Raw genomic sequence first — 16834 nt, 5'->3', positions numbered from 1 at the left:
CTTTGTATCATTTATTTTAGTTTGTGTCCTTAGTGTTATACTCCCATAGGAGTGGTGCACTTATTTCTAATTAAAAAAAAAAGATAGGCATTTTTTCCAAAATAAACCCAATTGTACATTTTTATGGAAGGAAGAATCAGTTGCTCCTGGACATGAACATTCCAAAAACTGATTGATATTGCTTCTTGCTGGAAACTTAGCTGGTAATTTAAAAGTGAAGCCATTGTTAGTTTACCAAGTGGAAAATCCCAGAGCATTGACAGGGAAAGATAAAGAATTGCTTTCACTCATTTGGAAATCAAATAAAAATGCCTGGGTTACTGCATTAATATTTAAAGATTGGTTCACTTTTCATTTTGTGCTGACAGTTAAGCAATGTTGTAAAAATAATAATTTACAATTTTTAAAGCATTATTAATATTAGACAATGCTCCAGGACACCCAAAATCTCTGCAGAATTTATACCTGGAAATCAATGTTGTGTTTCTTTCTCCCAATACTACCTGCCTCATACAGCCCATGGACCAAACAGTGATAGCTATGTTTAAATGATATTATGTGAGACAATAATGACTAAGGCCATCAAGGCAACTGACAGGGAAGATGGGCCAACATTAACAGATTTTTGGAAGAACTATAATATATGGAAACACAATAAACAATATTGGAGACTCGTGGGCTGAAATAAAAGAGTCGACAATGAAAGGTTCCTGGAAACAATTATGCCCAGAAATAATGAGTGATTTTATAAATTTTGAAGAAACACTGGAAACTATCACAGATGAAATAGTTGTCCAAGTTTTGTTCATTCATTAGGCTGTCAACAATGAAGATGTTAATCAGTTGATTGAATCTCACTCAGTATCTCTGTCAAATGAATACTTAATTGAGCAACAATGAAATACTCAATGAAAGTGAAGAAGAAGAAGCTGATAAAAACGTCAAGACTTTGACAATTAAAAATATGAATGAAGCCTTCATGCATCTTGACAAATTTTTGACAATCATGGAAGAATGGTATCCCAATCGAAAACATGTATCTCAAGTATGTAGGGTGGTGATTGAGAAAGACACAGCATGTTATAGAAATCTTTATCAAGAAAAGAAAAAAAAGGGGTGGTATTCAACTAACCCTTGACAAGTTTATAAAGAAAACACCCAAAAGCACGTAAACACATCTTGTTAACTTCATTATGTATACATATTGATAAATAAATACTTTAAAACACAGTTCTTGGTGCATGGTTTTTTTTTTCTTTTTACATTCCTCTACTTTTGAACATTCAACATTCACACACACTTTCAGGAACCAATTATGTGCAAAAGTTGAGGGCTGCCTGTAATTTAATCTTTGGTTATGCAAATCACTGTTTGAAAAATCAGGAAAAAATTTCATGAATGTTAGCAAAACAATTGTTTGTGTGAGGCCAGGACCTCACCCCCCTCAAGTTCTACATAAAAGAAAAACTAAAACATGAAAATTCTTAGCCTGCACCTGCCCTTACACTTAGTGGCATTTTTTGTGTATTTATTTTATTTTATATTTTTATTTTTTTTTACATTATTATTTTATTTTATTACATTATTTACATCGTTATTGTATTGGTTCATTTAGTATATTTGTTTTATTTTATTATTTATTTGTTGATTTATCTAGTATTTTGTTTTAAATTTAAATGTAAAAATGTTCGAATGTTCAAATATTAAGTTAAAATACATTCGAGATTATTTGCATCTGAAGATGGCCTATCATATTGGGTCGAAAACGTTAATGTTTCTTTAAGAAATGTTTTTTCAGCATCAGGTGTTGGATGATTTATTTTTTATTTATTATGAAAGATGAAAATACTGAATTCTGACTATTAAATATAACTTATTCTAAGAAACATTTTGATCAGTTTTTGTTTTTTTGGCTGTTATATATAACAGAGGAAAAGTATGGCAATCAGTTAAAAATGAGTCCCAAGATTTTTACATTTTTGGACTTAGGACGCCTTAAAATGTCAAGAAATGCACAAAAATTTGGGGTAATTTGCTAATTTCTGTATGTATGGATGTAGTATGTGTGTGGCATGATTATGTTTGCCTTCTTTGAAGCTGTAATAACTCCTGTGCTTTCTGTCAAAAATTTCTGAAATTTTGCAGTGAGGTTTGTTTATGTGGGAGATTTGATGCTATTTAATTTTGGTGGTTAAAGATTGAGGGGTGGGGAGATAATGGGGGTCATGTGTATCTCCAATAGGGTTGAACTTAATGACAATTTTACTTATTATTAGCATCTATAATTTTTTTTATAAAACTCATCCTTACCCTCAAAATTAAGGTTTTTACCATTTTATAATAGTTAAAAATATAAGAAGTGTGAAGTCTCGACCAGAGTCCAAAACCTTGACCAAAATCTGTTTTAAAAGAAAAGTGCTCTTGGTAAATAAAATATTGTGAGAGAGCAGATTGGGAATTCAACCATTTTCTCCAACAATCATGAAAACAGGAAGATAGAAGGTATAATAAAATCAAATGTCATGCAAGTGCAGCTGGTGATATTTACAACTGGGGTAAAAATGCTTGACTTGAATTATGGGCAGATTTTCAACAAAATTCAATAAACATTTTTGGTAGGTGTCCAATTTCCGAATTCTGTCATGACTGGTTCTGGCAACAAACTAGGGACCAATCGGAGGAGTAGATGATGGAGATCACGACTAACCAAAGCATCTGATCAGGGATGCAAAACCTTTAATAGGTCTGAATTCAAGGACAGACAAATTATTTTTGGTTTTTTTCCTCACTAGGATAACAGAGTCATTCTTTGCCTCACTAGGCCAGCAGAGATCTTTCCACAAAGAACTGAAGAGGATTTCCTAAGACCAAGAGATTCTCCAGCTGGGACAGAGAATCAACAACTGTATGCTTTGCATTTTCTACCCAGGAACAGTCCATTAGAACTCTGATTCGCTAAGGAAGCGACAAACTCGGAATGGTATCATCATACGAAGTTTGCATCCTGTCTGGACACTGCACATTGGATTAGTTTGTGGAGTTTTTCTACTAATCCAACTAAGTTTTTAAGGGCCATGGGGATCTCCTGTCTTATGTAAGATGCATTTTGTATATTAATAAATGGATGTTAAATGTAAATGGAGTTCGTGCCTCTGTGTCTGACACCACCACCTACATATCCAGTTCACACCTTCTCATCATCCTGAATGACACCTCCTCCTAAATTAAGAGAGTATTGATCTCAATGCTAGGAATTATCAGGTCTGTGATAAGGCATCATGGGGGGTCCTCCACAAAGTTTTTAAAATAAAATATGATAACAGATGGCACCACCACAAATTTTAAATGTTGCCGGAAAAGTTGAGCAGCTTGTTGCTGGTTTTTTTGTTTGTTTATTATTATTATGGTGTTGGAGTGTTTTCTACATGACAACACGACATATATACTAGTGCCTATTGCTATGTTGGATCAAAGTCAAGGCATAACTACAGAAAAACATTTTTTGTGTACATGCTGTATGTGCATGTATCTGTGTTTATACAGTAAGAATTTTCTGTGACGTGCTTAGTATGGATATCTTCTATAGTGTGATGTATGTGATGTTGCAAAGCTCTAATGTTTTGAAACTTTTGTGTAGTTTGAGGCATGATACTTATACAAGAAAAGACTGCTGGCACAATATTACTTTATCCATTCTCTACAGACTCTTATTTTGGGGATGTTCTGAGTATTGACTAATTTTTTCAGTGTATGTATTTTGTATGTTGCAGTTCATATTCTAACATGCAATTGGAGATGAGTAGTGGGAAATTGTGCAGTAATTAATTGTCAATTTCTGGATTTTATATGTATTTCTTTCTTCTGGTTATATTAAAGTTAAAATATTTATTTAAATTACACAGTGTAGCTACAGAAGTAATGTTGGACTTACCATTTGTATCAAATATATACAATAGATGATATTAATATTGTGGCTTCATAAAAAATATTATTTAAAACAATAATCCACAACCACTGTGCACTTATCATATAGTAAATTATGATATGCAGGCACACAGTGCACATTACATATGTCTAACTATTAAGATTGAACAATGATTGAAATGAATAATTATGCAGATATAAGAAATGTATTATTGTCTTTATTTTCCATTTATGTCTTTTAGAACAGCTTATTAACATTAAGATTTATTGGATTGGCCAAAACAAAACTAATATTTGTGCAGTAGGAAAAAAAACCTTAGAATAAGTCCTGGTATGTTGTGTTTGGTACAGCTTTGTCTATGACATATGTGATTTTTGTTCTGTTTGTCAATGAATGGTCTGGTCTGTTATATATTGTTTTGTCTGTAATTATGACTCAGTCATAGTGTATTATTTTATTATTATTCCCTTTATGTGATCATCTTCAAAAGGATTTTTTTTGTGCTCATCACAAATTTGGCCAGACTAACAATGCTGATAATTGGGGACAAGTTCAAAAATAGTTGAGCCAGACCACCTGTATCAGTTTACTGCTCTGAAGTTATGTAACCTAGTGCTAAGATATCTTGATTAGAATTTGATCATTACTTTATAATATTGTTGTGATACTGATGAACAATCATTTTAGATGCAAAAACATATAGAAATGAATTAAAAATACTATGCAAATACAATTCAGAAGAATGCAAAAAAGAACTAATTGTTCTTTGCAAAAGCATCGGAGTACTTATGGAACAATTCTGTTCCATCTACTTGAACAGTTTTTTAAAGATCAACATTGCCTTTTCTCATTGGACTGAAGGTCCAGCTAGCAAACATTCAGTTAGTGACAATATAAGATTGATAAAATCAAATAGAACATAAAAGAAAAAATTTTTTTCCATTTGGTACATTTTGGTATGAAATGGAAATGGTTATTAAGATTTATAGACTTTCATTAAGATCCAAATTATTTAAAATATGGATAAAGACCTATTAATTAGGTTTTAATTAGATTTCCAAATCTTTAAAAAATGATAAAAGATTACCAGATGACAGTATTAACTAAAGCATATAATATTGATTTTAGATGAATGAATAACTCTATTTAAATGTATTGAAATTTATAATATAAAATGCTGATTTCTACTATGATGATTAAATCAAATTGATATTTGTATGGTATAGTAGCGTGCTGGTGCCCACCAGTGGCCGAGCAGTTCTGTTGCTAAACACTGGGAGTTTTTGTTTGGTCGTGGGTTTGCGTTGCGCTTGGACAGGCTGGCCATGTGGAGTTTTCCGGGTTTTCTTCACATTTGTAACACCTGAATAGGGGCCAGTTTCCTTACAAGACCTTCCGGAAGGCATTTCCCCTCGCATAACATCGCGTACCAGAGAAGGCAACTGGGAACCATTCTGGTTGTAACTTCCCCAGGATACACCTTGGCACCTTAACTGACCACTTATTAACCTGCGCCAGGTGCTTGCTGACGTCAGGATTTCTGATATGGCATGCAGAGAGAGAGAAGTAGCATGCCAATCATGAAAGAGTAAAACTAAAATTGTTGATTCTATATAACATAACTGAAGCAAACATTTGAGGATGGCATCAAACACAAATTTACACAGAATTTTGTTTTATGTATCACTTGTGATACATAACTTTCACGTAAAACAAGACCATTCTGTACTTAATATTTGCTTGATTAGTAGTTAATTTTGTTGTTTTGATTTTGAAAAGTTTTTGTTATAGCTTCTATATCATGTATTATATGACTTAAATAAAAAAAAAACATGTTTAGATATTGTTTTTTTAATTTAAGTTAAGGTGTCTTTGTTTATTTTTATATAATATGAATATATTTAAATGTACCAGTAGTAAAATAGGTAAACCATTTAATCCTTTTAATCATGTGATATAATTAAACTCAAAACTGATTTGCCAAACATAATTCTAAATCACTAGATTAGGTTGTATTTAATAAATTGTTTTTTAGAAAATAATGAACCTGAGGATGAAGCACAGCTCTGAAAATGCATGGTTCTGAATGTGTGTGTTTATAAATTCTCAGAATAAAGCACACTGGTTTTTGTGAAAGTATTAATGTTAAATAATTTTGATAATTAAGCAAATTAGCCTTAATATAGATTGAAAAGAATCCAGTAATTTAGGAATAATATTTACAATGTACAGTACTCTATATTTTAATTGTTTTTATTCATTTAGTAATTTATATTGTTTTTGAAAGATGATAAATATACTAATGACTTTCATAAATGACCCACTTTCAAGGATTCTATGACTGTTTAAAAATAAACTATTTATAAAATTCTTTAAAGTGATTAATGGAGTTTAACTGTAAGCAGTAGATGATAATAATAAATATATATAGGTAGTTTGTAGAAAAATTTACTATTTGAATTTATTTTTAAATTTCAAAAATATATTTTTATAAATAAATTGAAATGTAGAGAATAGATTAAACATTAAATAAAATTTATTATTCTTTAATTAAAGTTCATTTTAAAAATTTTCAATGGTTTATTTAGTATATTATCATCAACGTTTTTAAAATGTTGGCCATAAATATATATATATTTTATTCTAAAAACTGACCTCTCAAAATATCAAGAGATTTGTTTTTATAGGTTATTTTTATCCTATTTGTCACAAAACATCACTTTTCTTTCATTAAATAATTATAGAAAAAGATATACAAGAGTGCCCACATTTTACTACTAATATCTATAAGATTTTTTTCTTTCTCTATTTGACAAGCTATAAATAGGCCTAAATGCAATTACTGTACTTTGATTCATCCAAAAATAGTCCTATTCTTTCTTTTAAGATTCATTCTGATTTTCTTTTTAGTCTCCATTATTCTCAATGCTCTTTAACAAATGAATATTCATGATAGATATATTTTTGATTAGCATGTGTATAAAAAGCCAATTAATTCTGCAATAATATAGTGGTATTTTAATAAACCTTTTGACTTGTACAAAATTTTTTATTTATTAATTAAAAAATAATTTTTAAAGTATGTTATAACTTATTTGAATCAAACTGAAAATAAACTGAAAAAATTTATTTTCAAATCAATAATATCATTTTCATAACAAAAATTCCTTTATTTAAAATAAAAGATCATAGTTGTATGGGAAAAAGTTAAAAATTATAATTATTATCGTATGAAAAAATTTCGCAATACATTTTTTATGACAGGAAATATGTGTTATTAAAATAAATGGTTAATGTTACCTATGGTTCCAAAATGGCGGCTCATCTCTGATTCCAGCAAATAGAAGAAAGGAAACAGTGGGGACACACGTTCTAACCTAACTTAACCTAACCTATTCTAATAGTTTTGTTGGTAATAATTATGGCAATTTATTAGAATAGGTTAGGTTAGGTTAGAACGTGTGTCCCCACTGTTTCCTTTCTTCTATTTGCTGGAATCAGAGACGAGCCGCCATTTTGGAACCATAGGTAACATTAACCAGATAAATTAATTTTAAAATAGGTAAATATTTAAAAATATAAATCTTTAGTTCTGAAATTAAAACTTTTAATGTGGGATTTGTGGCTGATGAGAAGAAGCAAATTTTTGTGTATTTGGCTAGGAATTCGTTAAACATAATCTAAGATCTCTCCATAATCTAAGATATCCAATCTGTTTTGGGCTTTTGATATTAGATGAGTGACTTCACTAAAACCTGATTTATTCAAATAGAAACTTTGGAGAAACTTATAAAACAATTGTTGTTTTATAAGTTGTCTTGTCCCAAAGCTGAGGGAATTTATTTTCAGTAATCCACACTAATCTAGAAATTGTTTTTATTTGTTTCTGAATGTTGAAGTGCAAAATCACTGCAGATCCATAAGACGACGTAGTTTCAGATCTACATTAGTCACATTTGTACTCCAAGTGGATCCATCACTCATTCTGTGACTTCCAGTTTTAGTAGATCTCTGAACCTTAGTTTCATTTTATCATATAAAGTTTTTTTCTCCTTGTCTTCCTTGGATTTTCAGTTAAGACTTCTGAAATGTGACACCTTAGTATTAATTCGTGCAAAATAGAAAATTAATTTTTATATTCTACTTTATAAATTAGCATGATTCCCTTATATCTCTAATGGTCTTCCTTGTGTGGTCTCCAATATTTTATTTTTTTCTGTGGCTTTCCTGAAACGTTCTATGACTTGCTTTGAGAATCACTGGCATATAGTATAATTAAACTAATTTCCAATTTAGAAATGGGGAGTTTTTCTTTAACAATTTTTTTTTTAAAGTAAAAATGAATCCTTTGTTAATATTTAGGTTGTCATAAACAAGTTACATTTTCTAAAATAAAATTTATTTTTCAATAAAATATACAGCAATAGATTTTAATATAATATGTATATATTTACCATCTTTATTAATGACTTCTTGCCATTTTTCAGGCAACTTTTTAATTCTCCTTGCATAAAAGTTTGGTGTTTTCAAATCAAAAAATTTCTGAATGAACTCTTGAACATGTTCATCAATTTGGAAGTGTTGCCTATTAAAGCATTCTGCAGTGCCCAGAAAAGATGGAAATCTGTTGGCAGCAGGTCTGGTGAATATGGTGGATGAGACAAAAACATATTGGCCAAACTCCAAAATTTTTTTCTTTGCTAACCTTTGTTGTGTGTGGCCTTGCATTATCATGCAATAAGGCAAACTTTTTTCTGTAAACAAGTGCATGATGCTTATCTTTGAAGTTTTAGCTGAAGCTGCTCTAACTATTGAATGTATATATTTGCAGTAACAGTTTTGTTGCATGTTAACAACTTGAAATCGATAATTCCTTAATGGTTCCAAAAAAATAATGTTTTCTATCCTTTTCAATGATCATTTTCAGGTTATATGTATTTAAAATTAGAATATAAAAGTGAACAAAAAATCATTATTTGAAGTAAAGTAAAAAAAATTTGTTAACTCAGGAGCAGCCTTCACTACAAGTGCAGCAATGAACAATATAATAAGATTAATATTTTATCTAATTCAGATTTGTAAAAATTTTTTGTTCTATATCTTTAACAAATGTAAACTTGATGATGATTGCTAAAAATGATTTAAAACATTTGATTTTTGCTAGATTTCTGGTTGGTTTGGTAAATTTTAATAAGCACATCCAGTTTATTGTACTGTTTTTGGATTTATATATTTACTTTGAGATAAATACTTTATGATGATATTCACTTTACTATAAACTTTAGGAAGAAAAGTCAAATAATTAATTTTAATTAGTGATAAATTAAGAGGTTAATAAATAATGGTTTGATTTTGGATCTTAAATAAATATGTTTCAGTGCATATTTTAATTATAGAGTTATCATTTTCTCCCATGAATTAACTAAATGAATGAACTAATTAAATTGTTCATTCATTTATAGTGGATAAATTGATATTATCATAAATGACTTGGTTCTTAATAATAATTTTAATATTATTTCAAAGCTATACTCAACTCCACTTGTAAGTAGTGATAAGTTAATATTTAATTTTATGTACAATTTGAAAAATAAACTGATTCTAATGCATGTTTGGTTTCACTTGTTTTTCTTTAAATTTAATGTTTCTGAAAAAATATTGTTTTTACAGTTTTTGTATATTTATACAAGATCATTATCAAATAATACTGAAAATCAAACAAGAAAAATTATTGGAATACACACTAACGTGTTTTTGTGCGGTCTTTTTTTGTGCGATTTTTTTTATTTGTGCGGTATAGTTGGTGACTAGTCTCGTGCTTTGTTTTGTTTTAACACTTTCCATGCTGGTATATGCCCTTAAGTGTATGTCATGTTACTTGCCATTAATTCGTGATGCAAGATTTGCCTTTAGGCATAATTAATCAAAAAATTCGATTAATTTGCATTATATTCGAGTTTTCCAGCGATCTTAGCTTTGATTTGCTCTTCTGTAGGGTCGATTGACTTTGTTTAAGCCAATAAGTGTTTTGTTACCACCCCTGGGCCATAAATATTTTGGTAAAAAGGATCCCCTATCATTCTACAGCAAATAAAAAATCGCACAAAAAAAATTACGCAAATAAAAATTCGCTCAAAAAAAGACCGCACAAAAACAGGTTTGAGTGTATTTTCTATGTGAGACTTTTTTTATGCAGTCCCTATTCACCACAATTAAACACTAAAAACACAATTAAAAATTCACAACACAATTAAAAATTACTTTTTAATTGTGTTGCGAAAACTATTTTTTATAGCTACTTGTGAAGTTTTGTGCGTTTTTTTTTTAATGCAGTCTCTATCTACCACACAAAAACAGGTTTGAGTGTAATTTGTACAATATGAATAATAAAGTACTAAAACTTAAATCATCAGATCAAATATTATAAATATAAAATATCAAGCATTTTGAAATATTTTAAAATTATATTAAGATACAAAATGCTATATATTTTTATTCAAGTATTTAAATAACTCTGTATTATTATAGTTGCTATTATTGCAATTAACATTGTGACAAACTTGTTAATTTTTTAAAGTTTATGTTTACTGCATCATCTGATTTTATAATTGTAAAACATGATTATTTTTTGTAGATACATTTGAGTTTAAATATAAATTGCAGAATTTTTGTGCTGTATTAAATCAGCAGCTTATAACAATATGGTTAAATGATTTATAAAAAGCAAAGTTTCAACTGCATCTTAAATGATCATAAACGATTCACTGTTTAATAATAATGTCAATAATAATAATTCAAAAACTATCATTAAATGAAAACAGCTTGAAATCTTGATAATATGAAGTTAAAATGAAACAAATTGAACCTATCGTAATTAAAATGCTTAAAATAAATATTTTTAAATAGGCTTATTTCATTTAAAACAGTAGACCTAACTGTAAACAGATAGTCTCTGTTCATTCATTTAGTTTGATTTTGGAACAGAATTAATGCAAAATTATATATTTATAGTTAATATTCTATATGAATTGTCGGGTAGTTATAATTAAACTCGTAGTGCTGTTAGATTAAAATCTAATGAATAGATTTCATATTTGGAGGATGAATGTGATAAGTTATTTTGTAGATAGGAAAACATTTTAGTTCTACTTTCAGTTATCAGGAGAAAAATTAAATTAAAATTTACATTTGACAAAAGCTATAGAAATGCAAATACAGTAATGGCTAACTTATTGTATAAAAGATAGGTGTAACTGCTAGCAGAAATACTGGAAAATGTGCCATTCACTTTACCAGACTGTCTTTATTAAGATAGTATGGAAAAATATCTGAATAATATCAATATGAATACAGATATTTAAGAATAATAACATATTTAAAAAAATTTTAAACAATGGAATTGGTATATTTATATAAGGTAAAAAGGTTGTATATTTAAAATAAGGTAAAATTTAAAAATAACTTTAAAACTTCTCTAAATAGTAATATAAAAAATAATAACATGTTTTAGAAAAATTGTTGTTATTATATCTTGCATGTTCTTTTCTTCCAGTTATATTAAATTAAGATATGTGGAAGAGTTATTATTATTGTAAGCAAATATTTTATTATGATCTATTCATCAGATTTTGTTCCAAACAGCACTGAATAGGCAAAATTTAATTATAATTCTTAAGTTATTACAAAATATATTTTCTGCGTAAACATTAAAGTCTTCTATAGCACATCACAACTTTGTTGCCTCCCCTGTTTCATTAGGGTGTTATCAAATAACAATATAAATAATATAAAAACCAAAATGTAACATGCTGTAAAAAACCGACATCTTCATAGCCTATAAGGTTATTTCTTTTATTTTCATTGTATTTTATTTGTATTTTTCTACTTAATTCTATTTTATTTTTATTATATTGAAAAATCGAAAACTCTATGATTTAAAAGACATAATTTATGCCAAAGAACATTTTATTCCAAAAATCGAATCTCTGTTTAAGTTTTGTTTTGTAACCTAAGGCTTATCAGTCAGACCAAAGACATTTATTTTGATTAAATTGAGTTGCTGGAAAAGTGTGTAAGGTGTGTTTAGTGTCTTCATATACTGTGAAGTTTAGCTTAGACTATTATTGATTTTTAGTTTGTTTTTGTGTTTTCTGAACTGAATTTTGAAGATTTACTTTTTACTTTTCTACAAAAATCTCTGGATTTATATATTAACTAATTTTCAAATTAATTTTACATGAATGTGTTCTCTATAATTAGTTTGTATGAGATGTTTGGAGTAGATGCGATGGAAAAAAGTTAGAATGATCTCATTTTGTCTCAAAATGAGTTAATGTATCTTACAATAAATTTCTAGGAAAGAATAAGGAATTGATACATTTACTATAAAGTTGTTTAAAAAATCTTGGCAAATACCAAAATTAGAAAAGTACAATTTTGAAATTTTTGTTGTAAATTTCGTTGACCTGAGAAATTTGATTTAGAATTATGAAGAAAGACTATTTGCTGTGACTTCAGTTTTAACTTTTAACTTTTAACTTATTGGCTGCTATATTATTAGAACACTGGATACATGACTTCAGTTTTTTCATTGACTAGTTCAGCAATGTGACTCTTAGCAAAACATCTGACAGTTTGAATTCTCTCATTACCTTTCTGCACAATTACATAGTGTTGAATGATCACAGATATCTCAGATTTCTTTAAACTAACCAAACCTGTGTACCTGTGTACATTTTGGGTGTACAGTACATTAATTTTATTTAATATATATATATATATATATATATATAATTTTTTCTGAGTGAAGCTGGACACTTCAGCTAGTACTGTAATTAATTTCTTAAATATTATTATATAATATAACAGTTATTTGAAATGTAGAATCTGATTATTATTTTACTAAAAATAATTTAAATCTATAAAGATCTTTTAATATGTTTCAATTTAAACTTTTTAGGAAAAGAAAAATACAGAACAGCGTACACCAAGATGAATGAATATTTATGGTTTGTTAGATGTTTGAAACTTTAACTTATATGCAGTTTGGATATATATATATATAAATAAGGTAATATATTTTAACTCAGTATAAAGATAAAAAATTCAACTATTTCAATTAAATTTTAAGACATAGCAAACTATTCTACTTTGGAGTATTCCTTTTTGTGAATAAGGAATATTTTCATACAAAAAACATAAAACTTATTATATATTATTATATTTGTATATATATTTAGTAGAATATAGCATGCAGATTATAAGTGAGAAAGATGAAAGAATAATTCATAAAATAACTGTTTCAGTAGTAAATCACTCAATCATCTACACACATCCTTATGCAGTAGCAAAAAAGGCTTAGTAAATGAAATAAACTAAAGTTTTCAGGCATATTTAATGACCTTCATAAGGTCGATGTTTCAAAATTGAACATTTTCAAATAGTAATGAAAATAGTACAAAACATATGCAAACACTGAACATTGTAAAATTCTTTCTGTTTAAACTATCTACTACATTGCTATGATATGCAAAAACTAAAAGACAAAAAAATAGTAAACAAAATACATATTGCATTATGTTGTGTAGAACTGAAATCGTAATTTCTAAGCATTCAGTATTGTGGTTAGATTCTACTAATTGACAGAGTGATTTCTATTACATGTTGATTTATAGATTTCAAGGGCTTTGATATGATTAAGGTGATGCTTCTTTCTTACATACTTGGTAATCTTAGTTTCTTTCCAACAAACCTTGATTGAATTGTCCAAGGCATAAGCAGCCAGAACTGTAAAGGGCAGTGACTTCATAAAAGTATACTTATATTTCTTTAACTGTGACGTTAAGGATCATGCAATGGCTCCCACATATACCAAGTCATTTGCTATTTGTCATCTGTGATGGGTACCCAGAATTCTCAAGATGCAGTCCACTGAATCATTGTCATTTCACAGGAGTTTATAAACTGTAGTATTTCTCTTGTACAACATTCTTCTGTCTGTAGCTCTCACTATTTCCTTAAAAATATTATTGAGGGGGCAGTTGTATCCAACCACTCTACTGTATAGTCTGCTCTGATAGTATCACATCTGTCCAAAGCTGGGGTATTCCAGAAGTTGTCAATCAGTGTTTACATGATCCTAGGATGATGACAAAAATGCTTTCCTAGTATTTTAATTTAGCAGATCTCTTCTTGTTTGTTGATAATGTGAGGGCAGTGGTGCCTTTTTAATCAAGGCTTTAAAATTGGCTAATTTGTAGTGGGTCATGTGAGACCCAAAAAATAAATACAGGATTGTTCAAGGATTTCCAAAAAAGTTTTATTATTGATTCTACCATCCTTAAGTGTGCTAACAATATCCAAAAAGAAGACTTCACAATCACTTTCCTGTTCCAGATGCAGTTTTAGTTTGTAGACATCAACCAAGAATTTCTAAATGTCAGAGTTTTTGTTCCATATGATAAGCATGTCATCTATGTATCTTGTGTAAATCTGGATTTATATACTGTATTTTAACAGGATAGACTTCTCTAATGATTTTATCACCATCTCACCAAGTGTCGTGGATAGAGGCTGCCCATGGGCACTCCTTTCCATTTTTTCATAAACCCTTGAACAATTCTGTTTATTTCTTAGGTCTCATGATCCCACTACACTACAAATTAGTTACTTTTAAAGCCTTGATTAAAAAGACACATACTCACTGTCCTTACATTATCAACAAACATGAAGAGCACTGCTACATTAAAACACTTGGAAAACATCTATATCACAATCCTAGGTTCCTGTAAGCACTCATTGACAACTTCTGGCTTTGGATAGATGTAATGCTACTGGTTTTCAAATTATAAAATTTATATTATTTCATTTCATACATATTCTATTCCATTCTAATTTTTGTTAGCTGAAGATAGTTCAACTGTAGGGAGTCAGTTTAATAACTCCATTTGGGTCTTAACAAATTTTACAGTTATTTATTTTTTTACAAATGTGTTATTAAGCTTTATAAACTTTTAAGATTATAGTTAGAAGAGTATTTTAATTTATAAACAACGTCGCTAAACCCGATATATTAAAAGACTAGACACCAACCAAATGCCGATTTGTTTCTCCCAGCAGTTCTAAATTATTTAAATTAATTAATTAAATTATAATTATTAATGTTAATACGAGATGGCGCCTAATGCTTACCTCTAGAGCCAAATTGGTACATAATTCATCTAGTAATTAGCCTTAAATTAGCCCGATAGAGTTTCGGCATTTGGTTGGTATCTAGTATTTTAATTTGGTATGTTATGTTTTCACTCTATAAATATGAATGTGTATTTTTGAGTTAAAAACATTAAATTTTTTATTATTATTCAATTGCTAAAGGAAATTTGAAATTTTAAAGATTTACAATGTAAATGATTTTGAAAATAAAATTGATATATATCTGTTGTTTTTTGAAATGATATATAGTAAAGTATAAAATAACATAAGTATAAATATTTTTTTAATTCTAAAAAGAATATAGTAACATATAAAATTTCATATTCAATAAAAATATAACTTATTTAACGCTAACATTTTTTAGGGTGTTTTTTTCATAATTTTTAAAATATAAAGTTGTTTTAATAATTCTATGCTAATTCCTCTTTTGTTAATATTCTTTAATTTTTTTTATTATCTTTTCCATTAATGTACCATCTGTGCTATACAAAAATTGTCTTATCCTTCTACCTTATCATATATAAATATGAATTGAAAGTTCTGTAAGGATTTAAGGGAATAGAAATTATATAATTATTGAAAGAAGTATTATTATATTTGTTGATAACTTGTCTGTTATGTAATTTAGAAAAAATGTTAGTAATTTTCTTTTTGGTTAAATGCCATGTAAAGATTTAAGAAAAAATATTTATTGAATAACATAATTTTGTTAAATTATGATTATTGGTTAAATGCTATGCATATTTAAGATTATATATAAATTATATAAGTTTTTTCATGATTTACATCAACAGAAAGTAATTAACTAATACATGAGAAAACCTGCTGCACGTACCGCTAAGCTAATGTTTAATTCACTGTTTGTAAGCTCTTGTGTTGATGGCAGCAAGAATGCTCTTCTCAGTAGGGTGGCAATGGCGGCATCAACATAACGTGCAGGCTGGAATGCATTTGTTGGGATGATGTATGGTAGCATATGCTACTGTACAGTGAATTAAACAAAATTAACTAATATTAATTTGTGTAGCATTTTGTATTTTATTATGTGTTAGATAAACTTTGTCAACTTTTTATAAGAAGGTGTTTCTTTATACCTTGTATAATAAAATTTATTGATTACTAATTCCATAGTTATAATCAGAATAATAATAAAAATGTTAAATAAATTGGAGGAATTGAAGATTAAATTGTGGTGAAATTCTTTTTAAAAAACAGCAATCTGACAATGTAGTTGGGTTTTAGTAATGCCCAATTGTATTACCAAGTTCTTTTTGAAAAATTTTATTTTATTTTATCCCATGTTTGACTTTAATAAAATTGAATTTTTGATTTTTATAGTTTATTTAGTATAGTTATTACAACTGATGTTTATTATATTATAATGTAATAATATAAATGTAATATATTTTAGTTTAAAATAAACTAACATTATTCTTATTGTAATTGCAGATGTTCAGAGATGACTTATTTTTAATATTTTCTAAGAAGTATATTTCTACTTCTATTTATATTTCATTTGACTAAGAAAATTAATATTTTGAATAGTGAAGACCAAATGACATCCAGGTAAGTTCTTTAAAATTATATTATTTGATTATATATTCATATAAATGATCGTAAAAAGTGACTTAAAATATTAACATTCTAATTTTTTTCTGAAATAAATAAAAACAATGTTAAAACATAAGTCCATTTTAA

The 16834-nt window shown here is 28.1% G+C and overlaps 1 protein-coding gene across 1 annotated transcript in view; it reads left to right on the top strand.

Annotated features, from left to right (window-relative positions):
• The window catches only part of Hel89B (histone acetyltransferase 1), a 123653-nt gene that overhangs the window by 19191 nt on the left and 87628 nt on the right, over window positions 1–16834 (top strand). The window contains exon 2 of the mRNA XM_067265837.1: window positions 16586–16702. Coding sequence (XP_067121938.1) covers window positions 16692–16702 — 11 coding nt within the window. The 5' untranslated portion in view covers window positions 16586–16691. The remainder of the gene's footprint in view (window positions 1–16585; window positions 16703–16834) is intronic.

Source organism: Centruroides vittatus, unplaced genomic scaffold, assembly GCF_030686945.1.
Source record: "Centruroides vittatus isolate TY-2023 unplaced genomic scaffold, ASM3068694v2 contig_250, whole genome shotgun sequence".
Lineage (NCBI taxonomy): Eukaryota > Metazoa > Arthropoda > Arachnida > Scorpiones > Buthidae > Centruroides > Centruroides vittatus.
Note: the sequence above shows the minus strand (reverse complement) of the source record. Positions and strands in the feature narration are given on the sequence as shown.